Here is a 15,190-nt window from a genome sequence, read left to right as displayed (position 1 = left end):
TTTGCATTAGCTATTGCATATCAAGTAGTGTTTTATCTACTTTTATAAAGAGTTTGCATTTGTTAGTAGCATTTTCCCGTGTGCCTTTCTCAGTTCTGTAACAATTTCTGAAGCAATGCTTATAGCAAAGGAGTCGGGTTGCACCTTCACAGAAAACTGTCAGTGTTTTGTACACACATGGCTTAAGCTCATCCTCATTCAGGAGCCTGAAACTAATAATGCTGCCTCTGGAGTTGAAGACTAATGGTGTACACTGATAATGTGTTATATGATACACTGATAATATTTTGTATGAGTGTATAATTAAAGGGACAAGTAGGTGAAAATAGGCAAGAATGAATAAATTACATGTAAGACAACATTTGTCTTCTGTAATACCACAAGCATATACCGTTGCCTGTTTCTTGTGCAAAGAGGGACCAGGAAACAGCATCAAATTGAGAACACTTACAAAGCAATTTGTTACTTCATTGTTGAATATGCTTCAAGTGAAGTAAGCTGCTTGAACTCGTTGTAAAATGTTACCCTTTCAAAACTGAAACAGGCTTTGTCCAGACTACTTTTGGATATACTTATGGAATCCTTTTAAATAAAGAATTGACAGTTAGGAGTTTCACAAGCTGTATTAAAATGTAACTCCTCTATTCATCTCCCTGTGTCTGGAAACTAGGTAAACCAAATGCATCTCCTTTTTCACATTTCTTAATGCTGTTAAATGGAATCATAACACTGGATTGTAAGGGACCTTGATGGTCATATAGTTCATCTGGGTAAAAAATGCCCAGATTATCACCTCTGATCTGTTAGTGATGTCTTATTTACTTATTTTTGTTGAAACGTTTTTGATGATGTGTCTGCAATCCTTATGTGGCACTTGTGGCACTTAATAATCCCAGCCTGTGCAAATGGGATTGCTACTGGTTGAAATGACATGAATTAAGAACTATTGGTATTTTGATTCTTCTTGTAGTGCTACTTAGAATAATTACTGGTTGTAAATGTGTTGATTTGCCATCATTTCTTTACTTGTTCATTGATCTCCACTGCTTTGAAGTGCTCATGTCAGGGGACGAGAAGCCTGAGACTGCTCTCGTAAGCCTCTTCTGTTTAAGTCAGACTCAGAGTTTGATATTGCAAACTCTTTTGGGGTTATGACATTACAGCAGCCAAGACAGACACTTGAAATGCTTCTGATAATAGTTACTGATTGGAGTTTAGGGTAAGTTATTAGTTGGAATTTAGGGTAATACTTAATTTCTTTCAGACAGTGACTTATTTTAGACTAGAACAGAATTTTATCTTGATGAGCTGGGAATTAAAGTGTAGAATCTTAACTGGTCCCACTGCTCGAGTTTCAATGGGATCATTATCTTTTTTTTTTATTTGAGCCACACTATCTGTACAGGCTACTTAGCTGCACAATGTTTCTCACAGTCAAAATGCTGTCTTTTAAGAGCAAAGTAAAATTTAATTGTCGTGGTCTTTTTCTGTCAACTGTTCTCATGCATTTTAGAGAAACCTTGTAGAGATGAGTCTGTAAGGGTGAGAAATAGGCTATCCTTGGTTCTTTTGTAATAAAAATGAGTTTACCTCAAAGTTGTCTAAGAATTTTGAGATTATTAGTGACGTACTTGTCTTGATGTTGGAGGTCATGGGTTGATTTCCTCCACAGACTGTTCTTTCTCAAACTTCCATTTGGTTTTTGTCTTAGCTGCGCTTTTTCATAATTTATGTTATGTTACCATCCTTTCTGGTTTGATAGAAGTCCTGATTTGAGAAGTGAAATTCATCTTGGGTGAATTTAGAGATTTTTACATATATTTAGTACTGGAACTTTTTAAAGAGAAATGTTTTGAATCAAGAAGGTTGACTTAAGCTTTTGATTTTGTTTTTCTTCTTGCTAGTCATGACAGAACAATGCAAGATATTGTTTACAAACTTGTGCCAGGCCTCCAAGAAGGTAAGTTATGGTGTTGCCTTTCCTGGAGGTCAGTTTGCACATACTTTTTTAACATAAAGATAAAAGAAAGTTTCAAGTGATGAAAAAGGGAGGGCAACTGAAGAAAAATACAATGGGAAACTATATTCTTTCATCTGTGTAATTTTTAATGATTCATTTCATACCCATTCTAGCAGCAATTCAGTGTGGGGGTGGTGGGAGGCAACATGGGATATTTCTTCTGAAAGCACTATTATGTAAAGTGGAATAGTTGTTTATCTTTTGAGTGTTGGCACACCATAACTGATTTGGTTTTGTTAAACTGTGTACTTAAACCTGCTGTGCAAGCTTTCTAGAATTCTCAGAGGAAAAAGGCAGAAAAGCTTTTAGTTTCTGCAATTCTGTGAGTCCTTATCAGGGAACTTTATTTTGTGTTTTCGTAATCCTCTTTGGCACTAGATGTGTTTTAACTAAAGAAGTACTTTATAGAAATGTGATCTTTTTGTCTTAATGTGTGTTAAAACTTTCATTTGAATAGAGGATTTTAATTAAGCTGAAAAAACAGAACATTTTCAAACATCAGTAAGATTAAATAGATTATTTAAAAATTATTTCTAGGATATTGGAAATCAGAACTATAAATAAAAATTCAAAACCAGTGGTTTGACTGAAATGTTGTGGGTGGATATTCAAAAGTAACTACAGTATTTTAAATACCATCTCATTCTAGTAGGAATGCTACAGTAGTAGCTATGCAAATGACTTTATGGTATTCTAACTCTGAAAAATAAGCTGAAGGCATGACTTGATACAATAGCAGAGATAGAAGATAGTAAATAATAAGAACACCACTACTTGCTGGCGATCCTTAAGAGGGAAGGGATTTGGAATAACTTCATAAATATTGCATTAGAACTTTATTACAGGGATTAATATTTGCAATTTTAAACAGCGGAAATGAAAAAGCAAAGGGAGTTTTATCACAAACTGGGCATGGAAGTTCCAGGGGACATCAAAGGGGAGACATGTTCCACAAAACAGCACCTAGATTCTCATCGAAATGGTAAATGGTCCTTTCTTTACTCTGTCTTTGTTGGGTGATGGCTAGTAAATTGATGAACAGACCTGTTGGAGGCGTGCCTAGTTAGTGTATTGCAGTCACAATGATTTCATAACAGTGAAGAATACAGTGAGCATGGAATTGTTGCTTTGTCCCTTTTTTGTGCACAGAGTCTTTGTTTTCAGCTGGTCATGGCACATGGCTTGTGGCAGTCGGTCTCCACAGCAGTGCCTGCATGGGGACTGTGAAGTTGCCTGGCTGCTGGGCTGCTCACTGTGGAACTGAAGGTTGTGCTCCATAGGTATTCCCCTCTTTGATGTTGACAGGCTGTTGGCTGCTAGTTTTGCCTAAGCTGATAAGGGGAAAGGCAAAGTTTATTCTATATTGCAATCCTGAACTGGGCTGTTTTAATTGTATTAGCATTCTAAACTGCTGCTGAGTATTTCTGGGTCTTATATATGAAAATTATTTATATATATATATATATGTGTAAAAAACACATATGTCTGGGGTTTTTTATCTAAGGTGAAACTAAAGCAGATGAAAATTTAAATAAAGAAACTTCAGAGGAAAAACAGGAGGAAGATAATGACTACCACCGAAGTGACGAACAGGTGAGCTTATAGGAATCTAGTTTTATCTTGTGTTTTAGCTGTAGTGCTTTGATAAGCTAACTTTGGTAATCTAACAGAAAAGAAAATAACTGTTTCAAGCTGCTTTTTCTGTTCTCTGATGCAAATAAGGTGCAGTTTGTCCAATGCTTTTTTGTAAGCCTGAGGGTTTTTTACTTTTGGGTTTTGGAAGGAACAAAGAATACATTAAAGACATTTGCATTAAGATTTGATAGTTCTGACTGTTTGAGTTTCCAAAGTATTTATTAGGTTTCATAACAAATTCAGGTAATTTGCCTGACCTTCTGAAGGAGTGTATCTCAGTGTTACTGTGATACATTGAGCTGAATGTGTATCTGTAATTATGAATTAAACATTTTGCACTGTTAAAGAACACATTCAGCACCGGTAGCTCCGTGTGCAGCTGCAGTGGGAGCTGCAGGTTGAGCTCTGGGTGGGAGCCCGAGGCAACAGGCCAGGAACTGTCGACCCTTTGCTTAACAAAGGGCACAGGGACCTGTGACCCAGCCAGGTGACCAGAGACTGAGACACAGCAGGAGCCAATGACCCCCAGATTTATGTGTGCTTAGACTGTGAGGGTATAAAAGCCCAGGGGTTGCTTTGTTCCGGGTTCCTCATCAGAGATTCCAGCTCAGGCTGTTGCTTTGTTATTTAGTTACTGCACCAAGATTAAATTATTTTAAGGATTAGGACATCTGAGACTGCTATGGGAAACCTGGGGTTGGGCTGGTAAGGAAGCCTGGCTTGAATGTGTCAGTGTGGGGTGTGTAGCTGTGAAGGGTCTTTGGTCCTAACTCAGGTCATGCAAGTATGACTGCCAGAGTGGGTCTTGGATAGTTAGACAGAGAGGTTTCCTTAGCAGCACTTTTAGTAACTTACTATTTATTTATCTTGTTTTCAGTCTCCAATACTGAGTCAGTGTTAATCCCATAACTTAAAAATAGTATAAAAGCTCGGAAACCCACTGTTAAGTTTTGGAGACAAAGCATGTCTGAAGGTGAAAACTCCTTTTGGAATAAACAAGGCATCCCTTTCATGTTGTCCTGCAATGTGTGTTCAGAGTAACTCTAGCTTAGGTTAATTTTCTTTTCAACTGCCATGTAAGGGAACTTTCAAAGGGATTGTACCTGTCACTAGATCCATTTAGTGCATAAAGTATATAATCACAAAGAGGTTAGACTAATTAATGAACAACTGGATGGGAAAAGACATGAGAATTTCTAAATATTATCCCTCCCTCCTGGGGGGGGTAATATTTAGAACTTGAAAATTTTTTAATACTATTTGTATCTATTCTTTTAAACTTTAAATTCTCATTTAAATGTGTTAAAATTCTACTTTAAACCGAATTTAGCAATTGCATTGAAAGTAAGGTATTAGAAGCAATCATTAAAATTGTCAATGGTTTTTTTACCGTTTATGTTGCTCTAACTTTTAACATATGGTCCTCTTGCACTACTGACAACCTATGAATTTGGGATGAAGCAGCCTTGTTCCAACATCAAAAATTCTTTCTTGAACTTTTTTTGTCTAGTGCTTATCACTCACCTTACAAGATGTTAGAAAATGTTGTTTGTTTTTTTTTTTAAAGGCATTGCAGTTTAAGGAATACTGGTACTGTGCTTCTTGACTTTATTGTATTAATAAAAACTGCATGTGGAATACATTATGGGGATTGCAGGAAATTATTCCAGCCAGCTCCTGATTGTTTGCTTTTTCCTGAAGGTAAGCATCTGCTTGGAGTGCAATAGCAGCAAATTGCGTGGATTGAAACGAAAATGGATTCGTTGCTCAGCACAAGCAACAGTTTTGCATCTAAAGAAGTTCATTGCCAAAAAACTCAACCTTTCTTCTTTTAATGAGGTAATATGTTAATTTTAAAAAATAGATCTACATATATAAAAGCTTTTAAAGGGTGGGTTTGTTGCTTTGCAAATTGATGTCTTTTAGTCTGATTTTATTTTCAGAAAATAGAAGCATACACTGCTTCTTGAATTATTTTATATTGCCATTTTCTTGTTCTTTCTTGGGTCTGTACAGGACTTACCACTTAGTTTGCAGTGCATCTTTTCATGTCCATCTATAAACAGTTGAGCTAAAAGGCTTGGTTATGTGCTGTGTTGAAATGGACTCTGGTAAAATGCTTTGTAGTTAGGTATAACCCCCACCCTTTCAGAGAGTTCACACTTTGTGCAGGGGTCAGGCAGTGAAAAAAAAAAACACTTTAATGCTACTGAAGCCCAGCTTAAGAGAAAGCACCACAAAGACTTTGTACCTTTCTGTACTCTCACTGAAGCTCAACCTGGAATTGCTGCCTACCACAACCAGAGTGTTACCAGACACCTACTTTTCCCTGCCTTTGCAGGGGATACTTGAAACTGTCAGAAGAATTTATGGTGAAAGGTACAGAAAGGCAATTCTTTGCACTTCTAGATCAGATTCAAAAATTAACAGTGGCAAACTATGAAACCAGCCTCTGTTTACCACTTTACTAGGCCTTGGTCACTGGACGTCTCAGTTGACTCTCAGCTTGACATCTCTGAATTCCATATTATTACACTGATTCACTGAAGACTTTTCATTCAAATCAACTCCTGTGCTATCCAGTCCAATGTGTCAACATCTTTCTGCTCAGACTTGTCAACAGTGAATTTGCATCTCTGTAACTTTTCCTTCCTTCCTAGCTTCTGTTCACTTCACACCAACACTGATTGGAATATGCCCCCAAGCACTGCCAGTCTTCCTGAAACACAGCAGTATATCCTGTCTTACCCTCAGCTGGCTTGGAAATGGTTGACTCCTGGCTGTAACCCAGCAGCTGCATAGCTACAATGATTGCTCAAAGGAACATATTTGGGTTTTTTTTTTTTTTGGTATGAGTAGTTAAACCCTCCAATGCACTTTGCCAGTCTGTGATTTAACAACCTACATAAATCATACTGTAATTACTGTACTGGTACAAGCAACAGGTAGATAAGTAGAAGGATTTAAGTTTGTTTGCTTGCTTTAGGCTATTGTAGGTTTGAGTTACTGCCAGGTAAGTGGACTGCATGCACATTCAGGCCTTTCTGAACTGTGTGGTAAAGTGCTGTGATATAAGCCACCTTGGTGGAATTTTCTGTTTTCATGCATGTTCCCTGTTTTTAGTTCATGATGCCGCCTGACTGGCAAAATACCAGAAAAGGTAAAAAAATTTTCATAGTATGTTAAATAACAGCGGTCTTTGAGATTTCTGTCTCCTTGCTCATTTTATTGGACCTTTTTAAAAGCATGTAAAGCTTTCAGGAAAGGGCGTTAGTATTGCTTGGGAAGGTAAATCAAGCAGTTAAGTCCAGTAATTCCTAGGTAGGCACAGACATGGTCTTTCAGCACTTTATGTTGAGAGCAGATGTTATATTTTCTTTCCTGGTATTATTTTTGTCTGCAGAGCGAATGCAAGATGAAAAGGTACGGTATATTCAAAGTATTGTCAAACATTTGTAGTATTATCTGAAATATGTTGTTTCGTGTACCGTGTCCCTGTGAATTAACTGTCACCTTTGTTTTGTCAGCTGGACATATTATGCAATGAAGAGATTCTTGGCAAAGACCACACACTCAAGTTTGTAGTTGTTACTAGATGGAGATTTAAGGTATGACACAGTGGTTCCAAGTAAACAATGAACTGGCCAAATAAAATGTTTATAAAATAGGTATGATTTGGGACTATACTGCAAACTCGATAAAAAGATACTTTTATAAATATCTAATACAGCATCCTTAAGCACCCAAGTATTAATTTGTTTCCAAGAAAATGAAGGAAAGGAGAATTAAGTATTAATTGCAAGGAAAAAGGGAGCACTACATCAGATGTTAAATTATCAAGTCTGGCAAAGGAAGTGTAAGCTACAAGAAAGTATTATTTTTAACCATTTCAAGTAAAACTGGGTTTAGTCCACATAAGTGGGGGAGTTGATGCAGAAAAGGCAGAAGTTTTCAACACAGTGTCTCTTCTGTACCTCAAGAAGAGAATTTAACTTTTAAAGAAGAAATGGTAATAGCAATGTTTGTCTGTCCTAGTTAAGGAGACTTCAAGAAGCACTTACTAGACATAAACAGGTGTGATTAAAATATTTTAATACATCTTTGACTTGCTCACTGTGATTTCTTTAAAAAACTTCCTTGAAATGGAATAGTAAACTTGGGAATTCATTCTGTGTATTACTTATTGCATTAATAATGGGAGCTCAAATGAAGTGGTAAGGATGAATAGCAAAATGGAGCACTTAGGAGGCAAGTCAACTCTGAAGAGAGTCAGTGTATGTATATGTGGGAATATTTGAACAAGAAGTTAGGATTTTTAATGGACAAGCAACACATTCTGAGTGTACACTGAGGTAAAACCACTTGATGGCTTTAGGTGCCTATCTGTAAGAGGTGCAGGTGGGAATAGAGAAGCATTTTTCTGTCTTGGAGTAGAAAAACAATTGACTTGCATGAGTCACAGGATAAAGTCAGTGATCAGTGGTAAAAATGCAGAAATGTTGCAAGTGGAATCCTGCTGGAATCTGTTTCGTACGATGTTTCTGAATGACCTCGAAATGGATTTGAGTATTTCAGTAACAGTGCACTGGCAGCATTTTGGTCATTTAGGTCAGTGAACACAAGTTGATGATAAAATGTTGGATGAAGCCTTTACAATTTGGAGTGACACATGATTAACACCTGAAGCTGAATGTAGGTGTAAATAAAAGGATACAAAGCAAATGTTAGGATGTGGAAGCTAGGGGGAGAACCACACAGGAGCATCAAATTGATGTGCATCTGTGCAGTCTACTCTCCACCTTTTTCAGAGAGATCTGTAAAATTGTGAGTCATGTGGAGAAGGGAGAACTATAAACTGCCTTCTCAAGTGAAAGACATTAGGGATGTAAAATGAAACTGAGAGGTGGGAGGTCCAGCAAAAACAAACAGAAGTAATTGTTTTCATGAGACACAGAAATCCATGGTGCAGGTTGTTAGAAGTTTAGCTATTCATAAAAAAAATCAGTGGACACTTTCACAGAAGAGGAATCAAGCCAGAGCTGTTAAGCGTGACGTACTACGTACTATGCTGCTTCCTGGACATGTCCTTTACTGGGAATGAGTTTTCCAAGTAAAACAGATCTGCTCCTCAGACAAAGAGGAAACGATTCTTTATCTCTTGTTTGAGCCCCACAGATGAAGTTGCATCTTGTCTTTGTCTTGGTGAATTTTTACCAGATCATAGCTGTTCTGGTCTTTCACTGAAGATTTAGTTTATGAAATAGCAGATTTACCTACTGAATAGATCAGTTCTGAGTTTGTTTCTTGACTAACCTGATATTTCTGTCTTGCAGAAAGCACCTCTACTGCTACATTATAGACCCAAAATGGACTTGCTGTAAGAGAACTTTATTGTCCTTCTGGACAGAGTTTTTTGCAGAGACTATCATCTGGCACCTTCTTAGTGCATCACTAATCACATCACACAAACCAGCCGAGTAATTTTGGAAGACGAGGGCTTTCATAGTGGACTGTCCTGGATATTTCTTCTATGGATGTGTAACCTAGACTCCTGGGCAGAAAATATTTATACTTTTTTTTTTTTGTACGGAAGAAAGAAGTCTCAACTCAACAAGACACTACCAGCATTAAGTTTACAGATACTGAAAACACTTCACAGTTCCATGTAGCTCAGCCTGATTTGTCTCTTACAGTTACACAGAAAAAAAGTTAGAATGTTGTGGGGTGATTTAAATATGTTGCTTTTGACACCAAGTTGCATTTAGTTACTTTTTGCATTCTGAATCTTTAAAAACTATATTTTTGCAAAGTGTTATTGTCTTATATAGTATGCCTGATTGCATTGGCTTTATTCAAGTTATTCTGTAGAGCGTTGAACATACCTAATGATACAGTGACTGGTGATAATTTATTATGCTGCATTGAAAACTTCGGAAAATCTGGGAAACCAATAAATTTGTCATTTTTGCCCAGTTATTGCTTTCCCTCACCTTGTGTTTTAATAAAGTTTTGATACTTCTGTATACGTGTTAATTTGGTAAGAGTAGTAGAAATATTTTCAGTTGATTTTAATGTGCCCTGATATTTTGCTATGGCATAAATTGCACCACTTAATGACAAATGCTCACAAGTGCTAGATTTGTGAATCTCTTAAAAAGCAGACATTTCTTTTGTAGTTGTGGCTTGCAGAAATCAGTTTTTAATTTAGAGTGAATTTGCTTTCACTAGCTATTGAAATAGTGGCTCTTGGACAACTTTGGGAGTATTGCAGACTTTTCATTTCACTGATTAAAAATTCCTTAGATATTATAAACAGCTTTATATTTCCTTTAGCTGTTTTCTGATGAAACTATAGCATTTTCCTTACTGCAATTCCTAACTCACTTGGGGTAGAGTGGAGGGGGGAGTCAGACAAGATTATTTTAGCACCTTTTGGCCTTAACTGATAATTTTGCTTGCATCAGCCCTAATGGATGCAAGGTGATACACACACATGTATATATGGATACATACATTTATATACACATATAACTATATGTGTTCTAGAAAGCACCCTCAATGGCACTTAGCAGGGTTCACTGCACTTTTTGTAGGGCTTTTTGAAATAATTGGCTTTTTAAAAACAGTAGTTGAAAGTGATTTCTGCAAGCTGTATACAGTGTGGCATATATAGTATGATTGTGAGAATATTTGTCTGGCACAGGTGTCAAGTCACTGAAAGCAGTCTATGCCATATTATTGGCATCTGGAAATAGTTAACCTAATTTTGGAAGAGTTTTCCAGTCAGCTGAAAATGCTAGTTGCTGTTCCTGTTGTTAAACCCTGTTATTTTTTGATAAATTGTCTATGGATAAGAAAGCAAGTTTGCCTGTAACTGTCCTGCTTCCTTTGGCTGTGCTCCTTCTCCTCTTCTGCTAGAAAGTGTTACTCATTAACTCAATAGCTGGTCCTGCGAGAGATTTATCCAAGCATTTTAAATCTTCCTCCTCTTCTTGAGTTTTCAAAGCACCACATTTGTCAGCACATGTCCCTCAGTTTCCTTCTTTGGAGTCTTCAGTCCTTCTTTCCCAGCTCCACTGCTGCAGAAGGGATGCCCCAACTTTGTTTACCTTTAAGAGCAGAGTTCCTCGTTTTGATTATGGTCACAGATGTGAATGGGAAGGAAATCAAGAAGTATGTGAGCAGAGAATGAAAGGGAGCCTAATGAATTGTGGAGATGGAAAGGAGAGCCATGCAAGGGCCAACACACGCTGCTGTCCTTGCAGGTGAAAGTATAAGAGAGCTGACTTGAACGTTTAGGTTACACAGAACTCCACATCTGCATTCTCGTGTGGGGTTTTGCGTGTGCGTGCGTGTGAGCCATGGAATCGAACTTGGCTCTGATTTTTGTCTTTTTGTGGACTCAACTATGTGTATTTTAGCTTTTTTTCTGTCTTTTAACATTACTTGAACTGGCAGAAAAGAACAAATGAGTTCACAGGTCTACCATTTTTATAAACTTTCCGTGAAACAGTGAATGCAGGTAGTATGGATGTGTACACAAGCTGACATGCTGGGCCTTTCTGGTGCTGTTTATGTGGTTGTTGCTGTTCTAGTGTAAATAAGGGGCTAGCGTTGCCACTGAGGCACTGAGAATATGGACAGGACTGTAAGTGTCCCCCCCTCTGTGCACCCAGAGTATACACACAGTGACTGAACCTGATGTAGACATAAAATTAAAGCTGCCAGACAGCATTCTGATTAACCACCTTAACCAGGAAATATATATACATAAAAACGAGTGTGTATATATTTGGTTTCCATATGTATATATACCCGTGTATATATATATGGTTTCCATATATATACATATACACACCTACATATATATATGAGATCTGTCTACCTCAGAGTGTGTGTATTGCAGAAATTTTTTTTATGACTAGATATTGATGTAGTGCTGTGTAAGTACATTGGGATTTTATTACCTCCCTGTACTTTGTGCAACTGAGAAATTAATTACAAACACGCAAATTCAGAAGCCTTTCAAATCTATCTCTTGCTGTAATAACAGTATAGAACTTATAAGTTTATAACCACCTTTAGAATCACTTGAATTTGTTATGGTGCTATCAGTATATAGAAAACTCTGTTTATAACTATATGGATACGTAAATTCAAGCCAGCATTAATACCTACAGCTGGTTTTTTTGCTCGTAATTGTGTGTAACTGCTTTTGGAATGTGTTTAATCTGATAAAACCTCACAAGTAAAAAGAGAAAAACAAACAAAAAAAAAACCACAACAAAAAATCCAAAGCTACTCAGTTATTTTTCTAAATCACATGTGACAACATCTTCACTACAAAAATTCTTTCCCTCGGGAGTGATGTGACTGTCTGGACCATTTGTTAGCCTCAGTAAAAGACTCCAATACAGAGGGAGGTTGTCTTTGGGTCAGAGTCTTGTTTCACTTGTGTGATGCTTAAGGGACAGTTAATTTATATCAAGATTATATTGGGCAGAAAAATTCTGATACTGTTCAAAGTTGAACTAAAATTTAGACTCAGACATAGGTGTTTCTTAGTCCTGATGAGATCATGGTGGTTTATTTTGGCTTTTGTGAAGATGCCATTACTGTGAAGTAGTTTTTACGATTTCTTACGCTGAAAAATCATTGCAGTAAAGGAGTATCTTGTTGCATTATCCTCAGCAGCAATGAGACTGATGAATCATTCATGCTCAGAGTCTCATTAAATATAGTTTCATTAAAAAATAAAGAATTCAGATAGAATATATAATATTGAATTTAAATAAGATTTGGAGGTTTAAATTTTAACTTTATAAAATTATTTATTCTACTTTAAGCCTTCTGTCTTATTTTGCCATCCACATATTTTTTTGTTTCGGTGGTCCAGCTTTATTTACGGGCATATAAAATGAAATTGTAATATGTTTTTACAAGCTTCTTCCTTTTACATTGAGTTTGAGTAGCTTTCATTTGTATGTTTTTGTTTCGTATGGATAAAGAGCATTACTTATGCTTTTGTGCAATAGGTTTGAAACATGCATTTATTAGGCATATGTTTAAATTGTAAATGTAGCATCTATTTACCATTACATTTAAAAGGAATGTAGACAGCTTTTCTCACTTGTTGAAATGGGGTTTTATTTGGGGCTATTATTTGGGGGTGGGAGGGTGTGTTTTCTGATTTGTTCCTTTTTTTTTATTATTTTACGAGTGAAATAGGGGATTTAAAAAATGTGTAAGTACAAGAACTATCTGTCAGCAATATTTTGAAATAAATGATCTTGCAAGAAACCTTAATGTGAATTGTGGAAGCAATCGACAAGACTTGCAGCCTATCTGAAAATGTTTTGTGCCATTGTTAGGTCTGGTATATTTGTGTACCATCAAACCTGGGAATATTTATTTTTATTGGTTGTGCAATAGCATACACAACACTATCACCTCAGGGGATATGGGACCATAAAAAATATCAGACTACAACTATAATGGTGCTATTTTCCAGTAGGCTATGAGCCTTTGAAAGCTTGTCTGGCTCTTACTGTCTTTATAACAACATAGTTAGTCCTAGGGGATTTACTGATCTTTTTTCTTCTGCTGGATGATAAATATAACTTGCGTATTTTACAGCATTCTGCGTCTTACATTGAGCTAAATATAATAGGAAAAAGCCAACCAGTCTGTACATCAGTGAGATGAATCTTCAGTACTCAAAATGCATTTTGTACAGAAGGCTTTACTGAACAGAAAAATCAAGTTTCTGTTTTTCCTCAGGTAATCAGTTTGGATGTTTCACTGGAAACATTAATGCAACCTACACTTCAGTTAATCTGCCTAAAGTTGATAACAGGGAAAGAAATTGTCCCACACAAGAAAATCTCTACATAAGATACAATTAACTGCAACTAAGGTCATGAGATCTGTTGTTGAAGTAGAAGCTGCAGAGAACAACATTAAAGAACATGGAACAATGTTTCAAATCCTGCTCTATTCAAAAATTGCAGTCAGGACAAAAACTATCTAGGAACTTGGGTCTTGTGGCAAGTCAATAGGTAATGTTTTACTGTGAAGCTATGGTTTATTTATGTACAAACTAAAGGTATGGTTCCACTATTTGATCCATGTTTGATCATACTTAGGGCTCTTTGGAAAACTGTTGAGGCCACAACAACCTCTCCACATCCTGATGGTAGGGTAGGAACAAAAATGTCCAGTTCTGTGAACACTTACATTGGTAACTTTTACTATTAATGTGGATGGTTCCACAGAAACCAGCGGGATCATTCATGCAAATGGATAGGTATGGCTGAAGGAAGGAGCTGTGATTTTTGAATGCTGATATTTCACTATTTTTGTTAACTTTTATTTGAAACTGAAAGTATTGGTTTGATGGAATCTTGAATTCAAGTGACCTGTCTGGACAAAAGGAAAGTCTGTTCTTCTGCAACAACATTGTTTTACAGTTAAGGGACAATAAGCCAGTGCAACCACTAAGCCTTTTTCCTCACATGTGGCATAATAAAGATTCTGGAACTGTCACAGTGTAACACCATATTTTTGGCTTAGCTTCATTTAAAAGTTTACAATTTTTTATGCTTTGTGTTACTGTGTAATTTCTGTACTACTGGTGGCTAGTTTTGTCTGAATAAGCCTTTTGGGGATTAATGCTTAATGTTTTGATTTTATGATAGTGAAGCTTGTATCCAGTGTTTTGCCAATGAATATTATATGCTTGTTAATAAAAGCAGAGAAACTAACTGAAACACTGTCAGGCTGGAAGTTATTGTCCCATTTTCCCCCAAGAACATAAGGATCTAGCAGTCATCATGGTGCTGAATAAATGCAGTGTGACTGAAGCAGAGGTGGTATGGCATTGCATTGTCATTATCAGCCTCTTACTCGAAACACAAGGATGGCCCAAAGTGTTACTCTACTGCACAGAATGGCAGTATGTCTGTGGCAAGTAACTGCCAGATGGGAAATGAAATGGCTTCAGCCATCAAGAGGAAAAACACCATTGTCTTGGTGTCTTTATGTCCTGACCTACGTTCCTTTCAACCTTACCCTTACCTGGGGTTGATGCACAGGGACCTGCTGCAGTGCCCTGAAACACAGACATTCACTTGTGCAGGTGCTAAATAGAATGTGTGGAAACATTCTTTTCAGGTTTCATTTTACTTAGGTGTGCTGCTGGGGGGGAGGGGGGAAGGTCTCTTACTTGTAGGAGGCTTTGATTGGTGAACTGAATATGTTTTGTCTCTGTCACATTGGTGATTGGCCACTGTTTAAGTTGAAGAGCTTTTTTCCTTCAAGATCACTGAGATTTATTGTAATACCGGGGGGGGGAAGTTTTAGGTAAAATTAATTGAAATGCTTCACTGAGAAAACACAGTGATGATCCAAAGCAGATGCTACAGTAGTAGAATTTCTTGCAGTGTCTACATGCAATAATGCAAATGTATAGTTTGTGAACTGCTCTACATACTGAGAGGCCAGCACTCTTATTTGTGCTGTTGGCTTGTTAGGAAC

The 15,190-nt window shown here is 36.9% G+C and overlaps 1 protein-coding gene across 3 annotated transcripts in view; it reads left to right on the top strand.

The window, feature by feature from the left end:
• PCGF3 (polycomb group ring finger 3) overlaps positions 1-14,424 on the top strand; it is a 54,645-nt gene extending 40,221 nt beyond the window's left edge. For all 3 annotated transcript variants that reach the window (XM_027653060.1, XM_027653059.1, XM_027653058.1), the window contains 6 exons: positions 1,905-1,960; positions 2,892-3,002; positions 3,525-3,613; positions 5,357-5,494; positions 7,183-7,263; positions 8,989-14,424. In XM_027653060.1, the coding sequence (XP_027508861.1) occupies positions 1,905-1,960; positions 2,892-3,002; positions 3,525-3,613; positions 5,357-5,494; positions 7,183-7,263; positions 8,989-9,036 (523 nt within the window). In that variant the 3' untranslated portion in view covers positions 9,037-14,424. The remainder of the gene's footprint in view (positions 1-1,904; positions 1,961-2,891; positions 3,003-3,524; positions 3,614-5,356; positions 5,495-7,182; positions 7,264-8,988) is intronic.
• Positions 14,425-15,190: the final 766 nt, after the last annotated feature.

The sequence above is a fragment of the Corapipo altera genome, unplaced genomic scaffold, assembly GCF_003945725.1.
Source record: "Corapipo altera isolate COAL_440 unplaced genomic scaffold, ASM394572v1 61305, whole genome shotgun sequence".
Taxonomy (NCBI): domain Eukaryota; kingdom Metazoa; phylum Chordata; class Aves; order Passeriformes; family Pipridae; genus Corapipo; species Corapipo altera.
The sequence above is the reverse complement of the archived record's forward strand: the minus strand, read 5'-3'. Positions and strand labels throughout refer to the sequence as shown.